General features: G+C 36.3%; 1 protein-coding gene across 1 annotated transcript in view; it reads left to right on the plus strand.

Moving 5' to 3' along the window:
* CNTN5 (contactin 5) overlaps positions 1 to 15,443 on the plus strand; it is a 790,266-nt gene that overhangs the window by 694,665 nt on the left and 80,158 nt on the right. The window contains exons 16-17 of the mRNA XM_072402864.1: positions 6,362 to 6,489; positions 8,948 to 9,123. Of these exons, the coding sequence (XP_072258965.1) occupies positions 6,362 to 6,489; positions 8,948 to 9,123 (304 nt within the window). The remainder of the gene's footprint in view (positions 1 to 6,361; positions 6,490 to 8,947; positions 9,124 to 15,443) is intronic.

Raw genomic sequence — 15,443 nt, forward strand, 5'->3', positions numbered from 1 at the left:
GATCATCAATTTTTTCCAGTTTTGGAGAGCTTTAATAAATCAGGTCCAGTTGCCTTATTTTGAATGGGCTGCCTAACACAACACAAAAGACATTAGTGAATACTATTTTTTCCATAGAGATCATTCTATTCTTGCTTACGTTATGTGGCCATGATGAAGGAGCAGTGTCAGAACACCTCTGAAATGTGTTGGCTGTTTTGTTCTGCGGTCTTTCTTTTTGAAACCAATACTGCTCTGAATGTAATCTGTCTTTATTGTTTATTTGTAAAACACAGATACTAGAAAAAACTGATAAACAGCCATTTAAATTGTCTGAATCTAAAACAGCTTAAAATAAAATGGATCCAAAGTTGTTACAATCTTCTTTATTAAAGAACAATAACAGTAAAAAAACTAACCTTTAAAAGTTGTTCTCTAAAATCTCTTATGTATTTTGTGCGGGTTTTAAAGTCATAAAACAAATTCATGTTATACAATTGCTCAGAGACGACGAACATGTCCGTGTAAACATAATTAGCAGCTCTAAATATACAATGTACTTGCGGCTATGAAATGAAAGCTTATGAAGCTGGAGGTAATCCTTTGAATTCTCAGGCACTTGTTTGGTGCTTTGTCAAGGTTAATGGCAGTTGTAGTAGTTGAGATGTTTTTCGCCCTTCACATAGGATGCTCCATTTGTTAACAAGTTCTGGAAGTCATTAACCCCTGGCAACGATTCTCAGGGTAACAATACCCAGAAGAGCGTTTAGCATTTATAATTAACCCGTTCCACAAATGGTTGCATTGTTTCTGAAGATGTGCTTGTGTAATCGTTGTTTGCCTGTTGGAAGGGGAAATGTTTGTGTATTCCTGTCTGATGAGCTGAAAGATGGTAATTGCACTCTTGCAAAAAGGTTTTTATTGGTGCCGGTTACAATATGGGCCTTTAGCTGTAAATATATATCGGATGAGATGAAATGAAACACTCTTCCTACTCCTGATTTGAATTTTAATCCAGAGCTTCAATTACAAAACAATTTTATGGTTTTTCTACAAGATGGACATTCAATTAAACTCATAACTTTAGAATGGATTGTGCATATGTGGATTGGAGAGAATAATTTTTCATTCTGTAGACGGAAAAAAAAAAAGCGACGGTCAAGGCCAAGAGTAGGACAAAGGGCAGCTTCAGACCTGCCTTTGGATAGAGCAATCTCACACAGCTTTCGGTAGGTGGCATTTTTTTAGCACTACATTAGCACTACAGCCTGGTTGTGCATATTTCACATATTGCAGCAGTAAGTGATACTGTAACTTTAACTGCCCCCCATTCATTCTCCATGGGGCTGCCGCCGGGAGAATCTACTTGTATCATATCCCCCGAGGCTGCAATTTAATGGCATGAGGAAATGGTAACAGCACCACAACCTCATGCCCAGTTTTAAAGTAAAGATAACATAGACTGTTGATCCAGTTTACATCCAAATGTCTCAAGAGATATGAAATACATTTTTTTGCCTTCCTCTGTATCAACTATGTCTAGAGTTTTTTTTTTTTTTAATCTGGGATATGTTTATTTCCTTAGTGGTTGAACTTGATGGACTTATGTCTTTATTCAACCTAACTGACTATGTAACTATGTATCATGGCTAAAGAGAGGTTTTCTTGCCAAGGCCACCATCAGGCATTACACCATTTTCTTTTGTCAATTTGGTGTAAAGAGAACTTTCCAGCATCATAATATCTTGTTTATCAAATTTTTTATGCATATTATGACATTTGATATTTTTATTAAAAAGTTAGATTTTAAGTGGTGAAAACCATTGCTGTAAAATGAATATTTTGCCAAGTACAGCTTTATTCTGACATAGGCCTCCCATGCATAAGTTACTTTAGATCAGTGTTTCTCACCCAGGGTTCCTCCAGAGGTTGCTAGGGGTTCCTTGAGCAATGAGCAGCCACCAGTGCATCAATGGCCATCAATGTAAGAGACATTCTTCCTACTGACCACCAGATGTACTGTGAGTTGTGGATATAGTAATTATAGAAAGGGTTCCTTTAGACCAGAACAGTATTTCAATGGCTTCCCCCATGTTAAAAAAATTGAAAAACACTGCTTTAGAATGTAATGAATAAATGGAATGGTGTCCCATAAGGAATGGAGGGATGGCTAATAGATTAAAGCTGATCTACTTGTGTTAAATAATCTGCCCTCAGTAAAAGTTTGAAATTTGCCGATCTGGAAGGCTTGTGAAATCTTTCCTCGTAACATGCTAGTAATATGTGCATCCTCTGGATAATGGGTTTTCTCCCACCAGCCAAAGATGTTACAACAGAAGGTGTCTCCTGGTTACTTTATTAAAAAACTCTCCTGCTTATATTGGGCAAATCTTTTATATATGAACTCGAACCTCTCCCTTTCCATAGAGATTGAAATTTGGATCCAGCATATGTGCTTAGCCAGATGGCTGCTGAACAGAGTCTGGCAATGCCAATTCATGGCCCAAACTTTCCTCCTGGCAGTATTTGGGCGCATTAATTGACTGTGTGCAATATTGTATCTAACTACAACCTAGTACATTGCGAACACCTAAACCAAAATTTCAAAAAACCATAAACTACCATCGCAGAACCTGATCCAGCAAACATGGAATGATAGTATATCCCCTCTAACCTTAGTGAGCTTTAATAAATCAGCCCATTTGTCTCGGTGTAATATCCCAAATACATTAGGGTTACATTAAAAAATTTGTTTAGGATATTTACTTGGCAAAATGAATAAAAACTATGCAAGGTATATTTTATCTAACATGGTAAGTGTCGTGAAGATTCATTATGCAATGAATACATATTTGCTAAGAAATGTGAAAAAACATAATTGCTTTCACATTATTGGATGGCTGAGGTCAGCAAAGCTTCACCTCATTCACTAAGCTAAGTGAATTATCCATTGATTAACAGTGAAAATTCACTTTGTTGAGAATGGCCTAAACTACTTGAATTAACCCTGCTGTATGCTAAAGTTTTCATTTTTAGAATGAATTAAATATTTGGCTGGCGGCTGAAAAAACTGTGCAATCCTTGCTTTATATGGTTCTAAAAAGCATAAAAAATATACAGTATATGAATATAATATTAATCTTAGTTTGGTAGACTTTTTGTTGTATGTCCTAAATACCATTAACAGTTCACTGATTGATTTTACTTCTTGTCTGAAGCTTATAAGGACTTTATGTTCATCATTTTTTTTCTTTTTATATCTTGTGCAATTCTGCAGGGTGAGTTTTCAGATACTTTACAGTGTTTCATAGCATCGTTTCATGCTGGGTTAAAGATTCTTGACATACTCAACATCCAGCTTAATATAAAAGGACAAATTAATGGCATCTGGACTTCAAAAATGCCAAAGAGCAGATGACTCCATAGCGGTTCAGCCTTATCTGTCTTTTTAGATGAAATCAAAGAAGTGTCTGTTGCTGATAAAATTCAGCGATAATTAATGGTGAATCAGTCGCCTCCACCTGAGAACGATAACCTTTTTGTGCACCTAACCATATTATGTGAACAGAAATTTTATAGCAAGCCGATACACAGATCATTACATCAATATAAAACGCAGAAGATTTTTCTGATCTTAAAAATAATCTGTACATAGACGCCAACAACTGAGCTTTTTAAAATCTATGTCCTATGGTCAAGGTGACTGATAACAGCCTAGCTCAAGGGAGACCAAGAAAGTCTAATTTTTTACCAAAAAAATCATTTTTATTAATTTTTGTTTTTCAGATTTTTTTCACATCATGTTATTTATACTATTTTACTTTAACACTGTTGAAAAAAAACTCTGTAGTTTTGGCCCTGATGAACTGAAAACTCATAAATGTGTTGGCTTTTTCAAAAAATAATGTGGTGTCTATTTTTATTCTTTGTCAGCCATGTAAAATAAGGCTAGATTGGTTTTGTTTAAACAACGTATTGAACTCTAAAATGTATGTGAAAAAAGTTGTCTGTGGACCTGTTTCTGGTTACATGAAGTGTACATAGGCTGGGTTGAAAATTATTAGAAAAATCAGGTCATAATGCAACCTTTATGGCAGTGTTTCAACCTTTTTAACATGGGTGAACCCCTTGAAAGAACTTTCAGGTCTTCAGGGAACCCCCGCTATAATTACTATATCCACAACTCACAGTACATTAGTGTCGTTGTCATTGGGAAAAATGCCTCTTACATTGCTGGTCATTGGGAAGAATTTCACCCTTACAGATATCCAGAAAGATAATTAGCGTCAGTTAAACTGACCTGAGAGGTTCATTCCTTAAGGAACCCCTAGAAACTCTGGGGGAACTCTGGGAATCCATGGAACCCTGGATAGGTTGGATGAAAAAAAAAAACAATATATATATATATATATATATATATTAGGAGTATGTACAGTGTCTATATATATATATATATATATATATATATATATATATATAGCATTGAATCTGATGTTAACCCCACACATTCTCTGGCTGAGAATTGACAACTGCCATTTAAAAAACATGGATCTGGATGATTCTCCGGCAGAGAATGTTGGGTAAACACTGAGATGCAACTCAATACTAAACTGGAACTTACCTATATAATTACAACGTAATTCTAATACTTGGTGCAATGATCCTTGGGATTACCTGTCTCATCAAAGCAAATAACTATTTGGTTTTGTGAATGGATAGATCAATCAGTATTTCACTCATGGTGGTATTAAAATGACAACACTTTGAAATGTTTTACAATATATTTGTGTGTGTGATTCTTATGCAGAAGTCTGTTTGCATTAGCATATGAAAGGAAAATACCATACTGTGAATTGATATTCCTATTAAGAAAAACAACTTTTCCTTTGCAGGGTTTTGTGAACGATCTGTTTGTGAAAAAAAATGGCACCACAGTCCTATAATTTAGCATTTTACAACATAAAATAACACTTTTTTCTAGCTATAAAATCAAGCCTAGATGTAGGGAGATTGGTTGGGTGTAGAAACTTTAGGCACTCTTCTCTCTGTGTAGAAAAACAGTAAATGTGTAACAAAAATATTCATATGCAGACCTGTTCTTTTCGAAAACTTGGTACATGCACCTTGCAGAAATGCATACATGCACATATATATGTTTTTGGTTTTTCTATATTAGGATACTTTGTAATGCAGGCATTCTCCACTTTTTCTTAATGCCTTTGAAAAATATTGTACACATATCTAAAATTCATGGAGTAGAACAGTAAATTGTTATGCTTAAAACATTTTAGCCAGCCAAACTTCCAATAAACTATATGCCACTCCCTCTAAATAATTGGTGCAGCATTTGTTAAAAAACAGTAATAGCCCCTAATATTTGGACAAGTGGCACACCAGGTCTATAATCCTTTGGCCCTTCTTCTAATAGTCACTTCCTATGTAACTTCCCATTGGCTGTCTACTCCAGCCAGTCCTCCCCAATAAATACCCCACCCCCTCTAGCTAATAACCATTTTTTAGTAAACAAAAGACTAAAAGCACTACATACCCACCCAAATCCTTGGCCTTGTGATACACCAGGTCTATAATCCTATGATCTTCTTCAGATTGGATGGATAGCCACAATCCTGCCTAGGTGACAAGAACAATTTCTATTGGCCGTTCACTCCTGCCTGTCTTGTTCCTCCAAAAAATACCCCACTCCATTTAGCTGATTACTGCAACATTTATTATTATAAAAAAAGACTAAAAGCCCCAAATACTCACCCTAAATATTGATCAAGTCCATAAGCCTCTGGATCTTCTTCCGATTGAGAAGATGCCCACAACAAAAGATACCCCACACCCTTTAGCTAGGCACTGCAGCTTAAAGAAACAAACACTATAAGCCTCATAAACTCACCTAAGTCTATGGTCATGTCATGCAGTGGATGTTCTATCTTCTGGACTACAGATTGGAAGGGTGCCCATGTTGCTTCCTGGGTGGCATGAAACCTGGATCACTGGTCCTCACTCTTAAAAAAGACATTAAGAGGAATATGTGAAGGCACTCTAAACTTAGTTAAAAAAAAAACACTTTCTTTGTGTATTTTGATACATGAATGGTAAGTAGCATAGGAAGGTTGCTCTGAGATGATTTTTAATTTTAATACACATCTATAAAAGTAGTAAATTAAGCAATATTGCTTAAAAAGTGACAACCAGAATCTTATAAAACCTTTAGTGTTGAAGGAGTCTGATTATTTAAATGTATAAATTAGTTAAGTTTTATTATAAGTTTTTCTTTAACTTAAAACTATATTACAAGAACATAAGTTAAATGTATAAAAAGTTCTTTGATTATCAATGTGAACATGTAAAATAACAGACTTGTTTTTTCCAGGATAGCAGTTCTTCCAGATGGAAGTTTACGGATCCTTAATACTTCTAAATCAGATGAAGGAAAATACACGTGCCGAGGGGAGAATGTGTTTGGCTCAGCAGAAATCACAAGTGTTATATCTGTCACAGGTACTTATCATGTGTAAAGTATACGAATCTGCACCCCAACCCTCTAGTCTAGGGATCCCAAACTCCAACTAAATGGTTAATGGTCATAAAATGTTACTGTTTATACCAAAATCTGGCTTTTTTGAAAACCTTGAGGACTAAAGTTGATGTCTCGGCTCTATTATGATCTCCATTGCCCAGGAAGTTCCCAGAAACAGATTGCCACTTCATTGTCTGTTTTGTTCATTACTTTTATAACTCTAGTTTTCTTTAAATGAGATCCATACAATTTTTGTGATCTGTGCTTTGATGACCATTTTATTATTACCCTAAATTGATGATCATAAGCCCCATTTTCCTAAAAGGGGTATCCAATCACCATATTTGTCTATTGCATACATTTTCCAGGTTATTGGGATCATGTTCTCTTCTTTCAAAAAGTTGTGATTGCATCAAAAGTGGTGATCAGGGTTTTTGACGCAAGCACCGAAAATGGTGAACACCATCCAGTGTTCTGTAATTTGGCCATCATGCTGATCCTAACTTTAATATAAAAAAGGCACCATGATAGTAAAACCATTAGCTTCTAACTTTTTGTTTCCAATGTCAATACAGTTTTTTAGTCTGCTGCATTAGAATCCCAAATTAGTGCTGTCAGTCCTGCCCAGCCCTTTACAGTAACATGGAATACCATCCCTTTCCCTCCATAATAGAGAAGAGTACAGTATGTGGTCCAGTAGAAAAGATCTCAGGCAGGGTTGACAACACTGCTTAGGATTTTGCTGCATTACGTGCAATGTTCTCGGTGCACTACAGGAAGGCAGACATTCACACTGGGTTTCTACAGAATCAACATGTACTGTTCTGTATCCATGCATCTATTTTAGAGCTTTCCCTTATTTTATTTTCTGCCTATACATACACTTAGCACGACATCTCCTAAATACAATTCATCCAGGAAAGCCAAACATTATATTCAGCACTTGCTGCCATTATTAGCTTTCATGTGTAATTATATTAGGCTGAAAGGGATATTATTTACAATTATGAGGGTCAATTCATGATGATATAGATGTAGATAATATTTAAACGGCATTTGGCATTCTATCTCATTATAATTCCCTCCAAAATGGTCAATTCACAAATATAAATGATTCAAAGGTGTGCAGTCATTTATTTCTATAGCTCATCTCTATTACATACAAATCGTTATGTTATCTTGTGAATTTATATTTTATTACCACTTCAAATTGCTCTTTTTTATTTTCTTCTCTAATAACACCAATTCAGACTCACAATTATAACCCACCTGAAGCTAACATAATATTAAGGAATTATAACCTCACTAATAATCTTTGTGAACTGACATTTACATGAAGGATACCGGGGAAATGTATACAATAATTGACTGAACTGATGTTAATGTCTTTACTACACTGCAAATGAAACGTATAATTAAAATCAGCAAATGATGCACTGTACTGAAAATCCTGCATGCTTTATACTTTTCTAACTGGTAGTCATCTGTTTTTATGTAATCATCATGCACATACACATGAACATTTAGATCTGACTGTAAATTCAATGGGAATCTTGTAGGATTAAAAGAGTCCACTGAGCTAGGTCTATAATTTTGTACATTTTATTGTGTTGAATGACTATGTTTTTGGGTACAGGCAGAGGAACCAGTTCTAAAAAGCTTTCCAGCAATTAATGGAGCCCTGATGAAGGGAGGATCTTGTTCCCTTGAAATGTGTTGTCTGTAAATTAGATATCAACTATGAATTTGTATAACATCATGTGCAAGGTGCTCCACTCTCTCTGCTTACATCTGTTACTTTTCTGATGAGCCAGAACTCCGATTCCTGTTTGATTGAGCCAACCAACAGGTTGTATACACCACAACCATTTGATCCCCTCAACCATAGTCCATCCAGGAACAGCTACCACAGAGCCACTTTATTGAACTATGTAACTGGTCAGACTTTTATGTATATTGGATTAGGTAACTGGTCAGGCGCTCAGATACGTTGGACTATGTAACTGGTCAGGCATTTATCTACTATATATTGGACTATAAAACTGGTCAGACACTCAGTACATTGGACTATGTAACTGGTCAGGCATTTATGTTTATATATATATATATATATATATATATATATATATATATATATAAACATAAATGCCTGACCAGTATATATATATATATATATATTATATAACATAAAATATATATGACACACAGATATATTGGACTATATCATGTAGGTATATTGGGCTATGCAACTGGTAAGGAACTCTGATATTTTGGACTTTTTAACTGGTCAGGCACTCCGGTCTACTGAATTATGTAATTATTCAGGAACTCAGGTCTGTTGATAACCCACAAGATTTGATTGATTGATATGATTTCTTACTACTTTAATATTATTAGTGGATTGCAGTTAATATATTCTCCATATTTGTTACTATTTAGAACCAACAAAAATAGAACTAACTCCAAAAAGAACAGAACTGACAGTCGGGGAGAGTGTTGTTCTCAGCTGCAAGGCCATTCATGATCCTCTTCTAGATGTCTCCTTCTTCTGGACCTTAAACCAGCAACCTGTGGACTTCGACAAAGATGATGGACATTTTGAAAGCATTAGAGCTGTAAGTGCAAATTCTTTTTTACTTTTTTCATTATGATTATTATTTTATTGCCATTTAATGGCCTGTCCAGTCGTCATGATATGCACTACTGTCTGCACATGTTGTGGTGATCAGTGGTTTATATCCAGATAAAGCTGGCACTGCAGATTTATACATGGCATAGGTGGAAGATCACTTTAAATGAAGCAATGAAATTAACAAGTGATGAACAAACAGAATGTTAAAAATCTAAAAAAAAGAAACAGGTACACATCTTTATACAATAAGTAGCAATGTTTCTTTTCAAACTCATACATCCAACTGATATTATAACTGGCTCTGACTAAGAAGATACAAAGCACTCATGCTGAATCTCAAAGAGCTGACTGTTTGAATTGGATGTTGCGATGGTACGGAAAATTCTTTACCATTTGAATGCAGACTGATAAAATATGAAATAACAAAGTATTTTCCTGCAATATTTTTGTTCGTAAAAAAAAAAAGCAACACATTTTTCTCAATTTATCAGTCTATTCAGCAAGAGATATAGATTTTGTTCTTCTCTTATATAGATTTTTTTTATTAAGTCTCTTTTCAAAAAGTCATCTAAATTATATATCTCCAGACTTGCAGTTTTATTTTATTGGCTTTCTTTTCAAGTATCTAAATGTGTGTTATTATAAACTTTTCACTGGGCTGTTTTTCATCCAGCAGGGTGCAAAACAACTGTCGTGGGTGCGCTTTTACAATGTCACCATTTTTCAGTTGCTGAAAGTGGAAAAAAAGTAATTATGCTGAACTGTGAACTGCTAGAAAAAAAAGTTTTTGTATTTTAAATGTGCACGGCAAAGAACAATTTCATGCTGAATTTAAAGTAAACTTGTCATGGTGCAATATTGTCTAAACTGAGAGTTAGGCTGTGTTCAGACAGTGGGGCGGTGAGGTTGCTGCGTGGTTATCATTTTCTCATACTCCGATCTGCTCATTTTGGTGAGACATCTCATGAAGTATCCCACCCACAGCAGTCCATAGAGAATAAATATGTGCCATAGTTAATGGTTCAGTAATACCCACTGCAAAATGTCCAAATGCTGGTTCGTAAAAAAAACAGACACCAGTTACCCTGGGAATTCCTACTGTTTGATTGAACTTTAAAGCAGAACTTTCATTAAAAAAATGACACTTACCTTTATTGATGAAGAGCTGTCAATCCCTCCGCAGTCCTAGTCCAGTCAGTCCTGAGCCATCCCATCTTCCTCCTGAGGAGGACTGGACATTGGCACCATCATCTTCTGTTGACGTCACCCAACCTTGCACTACACAGGTGCGAGATCAGGTGACTCTACCTCCTGTAAATGTAAAAAAAAGTGCCGATCTTACTGCTCATGCATGTGATGAGCATTTTTATTTACATTCCAGGGAAAAGCCCTTTTTGAGTATGCCCGAGATTAGGCATGGGCAGAAGAACCAGCCCAAAGCCTCCTGGGATACATAAACCATATCTCTGGGTTTCCATGGTGGTAAAGACAGAAAGAGGAAGGGTTTTCCCCTTCAAAAATAATTAAATTAGAAGAACTTTTTTATTATTTTTATTATATAAAAAGGGAAGCAACCCTTTTATGACCGCCCAGTTTATGGAAAACTAACAATTAAAGTTAGAAAAATAAGTAATAAGCAATTCTTGCCTCCACTGATCTACTTTGGGTTGGCCAAATAAAAAAAAAAGAATTGCACTGGTCCAATTTAGATAACAAAAACATTTCTAAATATCAGCGGAAGAAGAATTCCCAGAAATTGGATAAATGATAGGGAGCCATTATTCATGCGTTACACACCTAAGTCTGAAATCCAAAATCCTTGTCAAAAAAGGTTATAAAATGTCTAACCTGTTTTTTTGGCTAAAAAGTCTAAATGATTATGTTGTTTCTCTGTACTTCTTTTCTTATTTAAAAAAATCTCTGTGGTATACTTATTCAACAACAAAAACATTCTGATCTATCCATAGTGCCATCGCTGTCAAACAAGTAGCTAATTGACTTACAAGCATAATAGAGGAAAAATCAGCTGAACATCATCATCCAACTAATAGAAACAGATGTTATATTTATTGATTGCACTAGCTAGTGGAAGGATATATGAGTTAATAATAAAATGGAGCCTTTGGGGACTCTTTATTTAAGGTTAAATAGGATTTGACCCAACCTAGACTCTGGCTAGGAAGAACGACAAGTTTTGTGACGATAAAAGTAAGTTCTTCCAGCCAACTATAACAAAGGCAGCACTATCATCTGAAGCCTAGTAGACATGAGCAGGTCTGTTGCCAATTTTGCCATAACCAACCTACCTGATTGATTTTCCAATTTATAATGAATTGGTGAAAAGTCTAGAAACATGGCAAACAAGTGTATGGTATTCTGTCTTTCTGATTATGAAGTGGGGATGGGGTGAGCCATGGGACACAGAGGAGATACTGATCACATGTGCTCAATTGTTTGTACAATGACATGACTTCAATCAGTGAACTTTGAATCAGTAACTGAATCAATAAAAATAAACTTAGTCCATATGTGATAGGCCTAAGAGAACCCAAAAAAATGAGATACCCAAGTATCCCAAGATACCCTGCCTTAACTTGGTTTTTCCAGAACATGACTGGATGTCTAGATGGTGGAAGGGCGAAAGATATCACCTAGAATGCGAATTGTGTTTTTTATGGGATTCCAGGAGGACTGATGGAGAATAGTGGTTAGTCATACTAGAAGCTTATCAGAAGATCCTTGTAGGACCTTTATAGGACCTGGAGTTTGCTCCTGAAAAGATTTGGTGGGTATGTAGACTGAAAACCCCGTCTGCTACTCTACCACAAGATACTCTCCTAATTTGATTTTCCAAAACCTGTGTAGATGTACAGAACATTGGTGAAGAGCAGTAGATATCACCTAGAATGTGGATTGCTTTGTTTGTTGGCTCCAGGAAAGACTGGTGAGGAATGGTGGTCAGCCTTCCTTTACGAGGCTGATCAGAAATTTGCTCTGTACAACCTGGAGTTTGAGCTGCTGGATCTGTAAACTGGCCACCCAGTCTGCTATTCCACCTGCCACAACATATATTGGCTCATTATAAACAATAGGGGGCCATGGATGTGTCTAAAGTCTTGGGACACTTTGTATTATGCATGTGACTGTTGTTTGAATAGGTTTGGGGGTCTCAAGAAAGACTGACAGATATCAGATTGTATTCCAAAGTGGGTTAGATTTATTGTGGCGCTGGGAAAGCAAGTAGTATACAAAGATATACTCAGAAAGCTCTTTAAATATCTAACAGAATACATGTATCTAATATAGGTTGATGAATTTCCTTCTCAGCTCCCAAGGGTCTTTCCTTTACAAATAAATTCCCAAATGACAGTCAAAAGTTGGTCCATAGTCCAGCAATATTTAAGTGTTAAGCGTTGGTACAGAAAGGTTCATTAGTAAAGCGGGACAAAGGTTCAGCTTTTTAAACTGGTTCCTAAAGGTATATTCTAGGTGAAGACGACTGTATTCTTGTGGAATGTCTCAAGAAGATTTGTAGCTTCTTTGTTGTCCAGAGCTGGAAGATAAGATAAGAGCAATACATTTTCTTAGTAGTTTAAGCAAAACTTTAGAAAAACAATTAAAGCAGAAAAGTTATTAAAGCCAACCCCAAAACTATCTTTTCACTTTACATTGCTCAGACTGCTGTTGGCCACTGTGAAGAACACTACACAGACTCATACAAGCCTGTGACATATTAAGCCTAGACTTACTCTGTGGAGTTTATCAAAAGTTGACGTTGGCTGGATTTTGTTTTATATCTGATTTACAGTGATTTTTCTGTTCACTTTTTCTTGGAAATAATTGTGGGACCACAGAATCCTTTACAGAGACTATGTTGTCCTAGCCCTTACTGCCCTAAATTTACTGACTGAGCTATACCCCGGCACACGATCTTTGATTCCCACCAACAGTTCATACTTTGACTTTAGTGATATATGGGTAGTTGAAAAAAAAAAAGAACTGTGGACTGGTTTGGAACACTAAAGACAAGTAATGTATCTAATATGAACACTGCAGCCAGACTCATCCATCCTTCCCACCTCTCCTCTTCCTCTGCATCTCTTTGTAGTGCACTTCATTGGCTTCCATTTCACCTTAGAATCAAATTCAAGCTCCTGTGCTTTGCCATCACATCTCTCAAGAGCTCTTGTCCCACTTACCTTTCTGACCTGGTAAAAAAGTACTACACTAGCCGCTCTCTACTCTCCTCCAATGACCTACTACTGACTTCTTCACTCATAACTTCGTCACACGCACGACTCCAAGACTTTTCTAGAGCTGCCCTGGCTGTCTGGAATGGTCTTCCTCATCATATTCTGGCTCCTACTTTCTGCTCATATAAAATAGCACTTAAAACCCATTTTGCTTACCTGTCTTCTGTCTTTTAAAACCCTCACTACTTCCCACCATATCTCCATATCTTCCCTCCTTTTGTGTGTTACCCCCCCCCCTCACACACACACACACACCTTTTAGATTGTAAGCTCTTTGGGGCAAGGTCCTCTCCTCCTCCTATGTCATTGTCTGTATCTGTCTGACATTTGCAAACCCTATTTATTGTACAGCCCTGTGTAATATGTTGGTGCTATATAAATAATAATAATAACGTAAGATCCAGTTGATTTACAGTTTTGTTACGGGTCTGTTTTTCTTGAATTATGGTGCAATATTATTTCATGAAAGATTGCATATAGACCTAAACTTCTATGTTGCAATCAATGACTTAACTGGAGTTTTGAGGGTTCCTGTTTTGTCTTTTATGTCCCAGCTCCTCTTCATCCCTTCTAATATAAAATAAAACAAATGTTCCAGCAGGGAGAGTGGGAGTCCTTCAAAATTGCCGAGAGTTATAAGAACTTTCAAGCTGGGTAATTTTCCAGAATCCAGCAAAAATTAAAATATCAGTTTTTGAGCTGCCCACCCCTTTTAATGTGTTTATAATTGTATTTTACTCTGGACTTGGAGCTCTTATGGGTATTTATCATTAAAGACACAAAAGAGCCATTTAAAGATTTTTAAAGTGGCATTGCATTTATAAGTACATTGAGGTCAAAGCCTGAAAAGACAGACATTTAGCTTTCACAGGGCAGCATGAAAGAGGAGTAATGGTTCTTGGAGGACAAATTCTCACTATATTTCCTCTCATGGCAGAAATCCTTTCATTGCAAACTCTTTACATTCTTCAGCTGTATAGAACTCTGATGAGATTGAGAATGATTATTCAATGTATTTATAGCTGAGAAAAAAAGAGTTTAGGGTTGTCTTTTTGATTATCAATCAAGCTTGAAGAATACGATTTCCTGACAAGCTTCATTTCTCTATTAAACCTTCCCTAATGATTTTTGTAGATTGCGTAATGAAGTTCTAAGTTTGGGGAACTCAATTTCATTTTTGTATGTCTACTATCATATTCTTTCAAAAGATTTCTCCTTTACCAAAGGCATTATTAGTTTTATATGGTATATTAGTGCATTCGGTAAGTCCAAGCTAATTTATTTTTCAAGACAAAAAGCTACTTAGGTATGAAGTTTTGCTCCAAAATGCCAACTGCTACTTGGATTGTAGCATGACCAATGGGAGGACCCCCCGCCCCTTTTCACCTTTACTGCCACGGCAGTTGAACCATTTCACCTCCATTTCTACTGTAAGTGTCCTAGGGACTGGATGTAAGGGAAATTATCCTAGATAGAAAAAAAGAATAATAAGTTTGCCTTTAGAGCATATATGCACTGGAAGTCATCAGCTAAACCTCAAAGGTGATGTCTGGACATCTGCCTTTTTGCTGTGCCTTTCAGGATGAAGGGACTGCCTCTGGCTATATATCCTAATCTACTAGCGGTGCCTTGAAATGATGGTATGGCTTCAACATATTAGCAAATGTATGCAACTAAATCTTTTGGTTGCACTTGAAGATGAAAAGGAGTAGTTAGTTTTAGGGCTGCCACCAAAACAGGAGATGGGGGCAAGTCTCCAAAAAAAAAAGTTGAGCTATGGTTGAGACTACAAACATCTTTGCCAACCTACAATGTCTAGGTGTGATCCACCTCTATCACTAACAAGACTCTGGTCCACAGCAATCATGTATAGCCAACACCGGAGTATTTTATGATTACTGTGTGAGTGTGCATTCTAAAATGCCCTTTCATAAACCCAGTCAACTCAACTGAGTTCAAAAAGTTTTCAAACAGATCGGTTAAGAAAATTTTGGGAAGAAAGTTAAAGAGAAGGTCCCAGGTTGGTGGTGGCGTCATACAGAAAAGCTTC

This window comes from Pyxicephalus adspersus, chromosome 1 (genome assembly GCF_032062135.1).
Source record: "Pyxicephalus adspersus chromosome 1, UCB_Pads_2.0, whole genome shotgun sequence".
NCBI classification, from domain to species: Eukaryota; Metazoa; Chordata; class Amphibia; order Anura; family Pyxicephalidae; genus Pyxicephalus; species Pyxicephalus adspersus.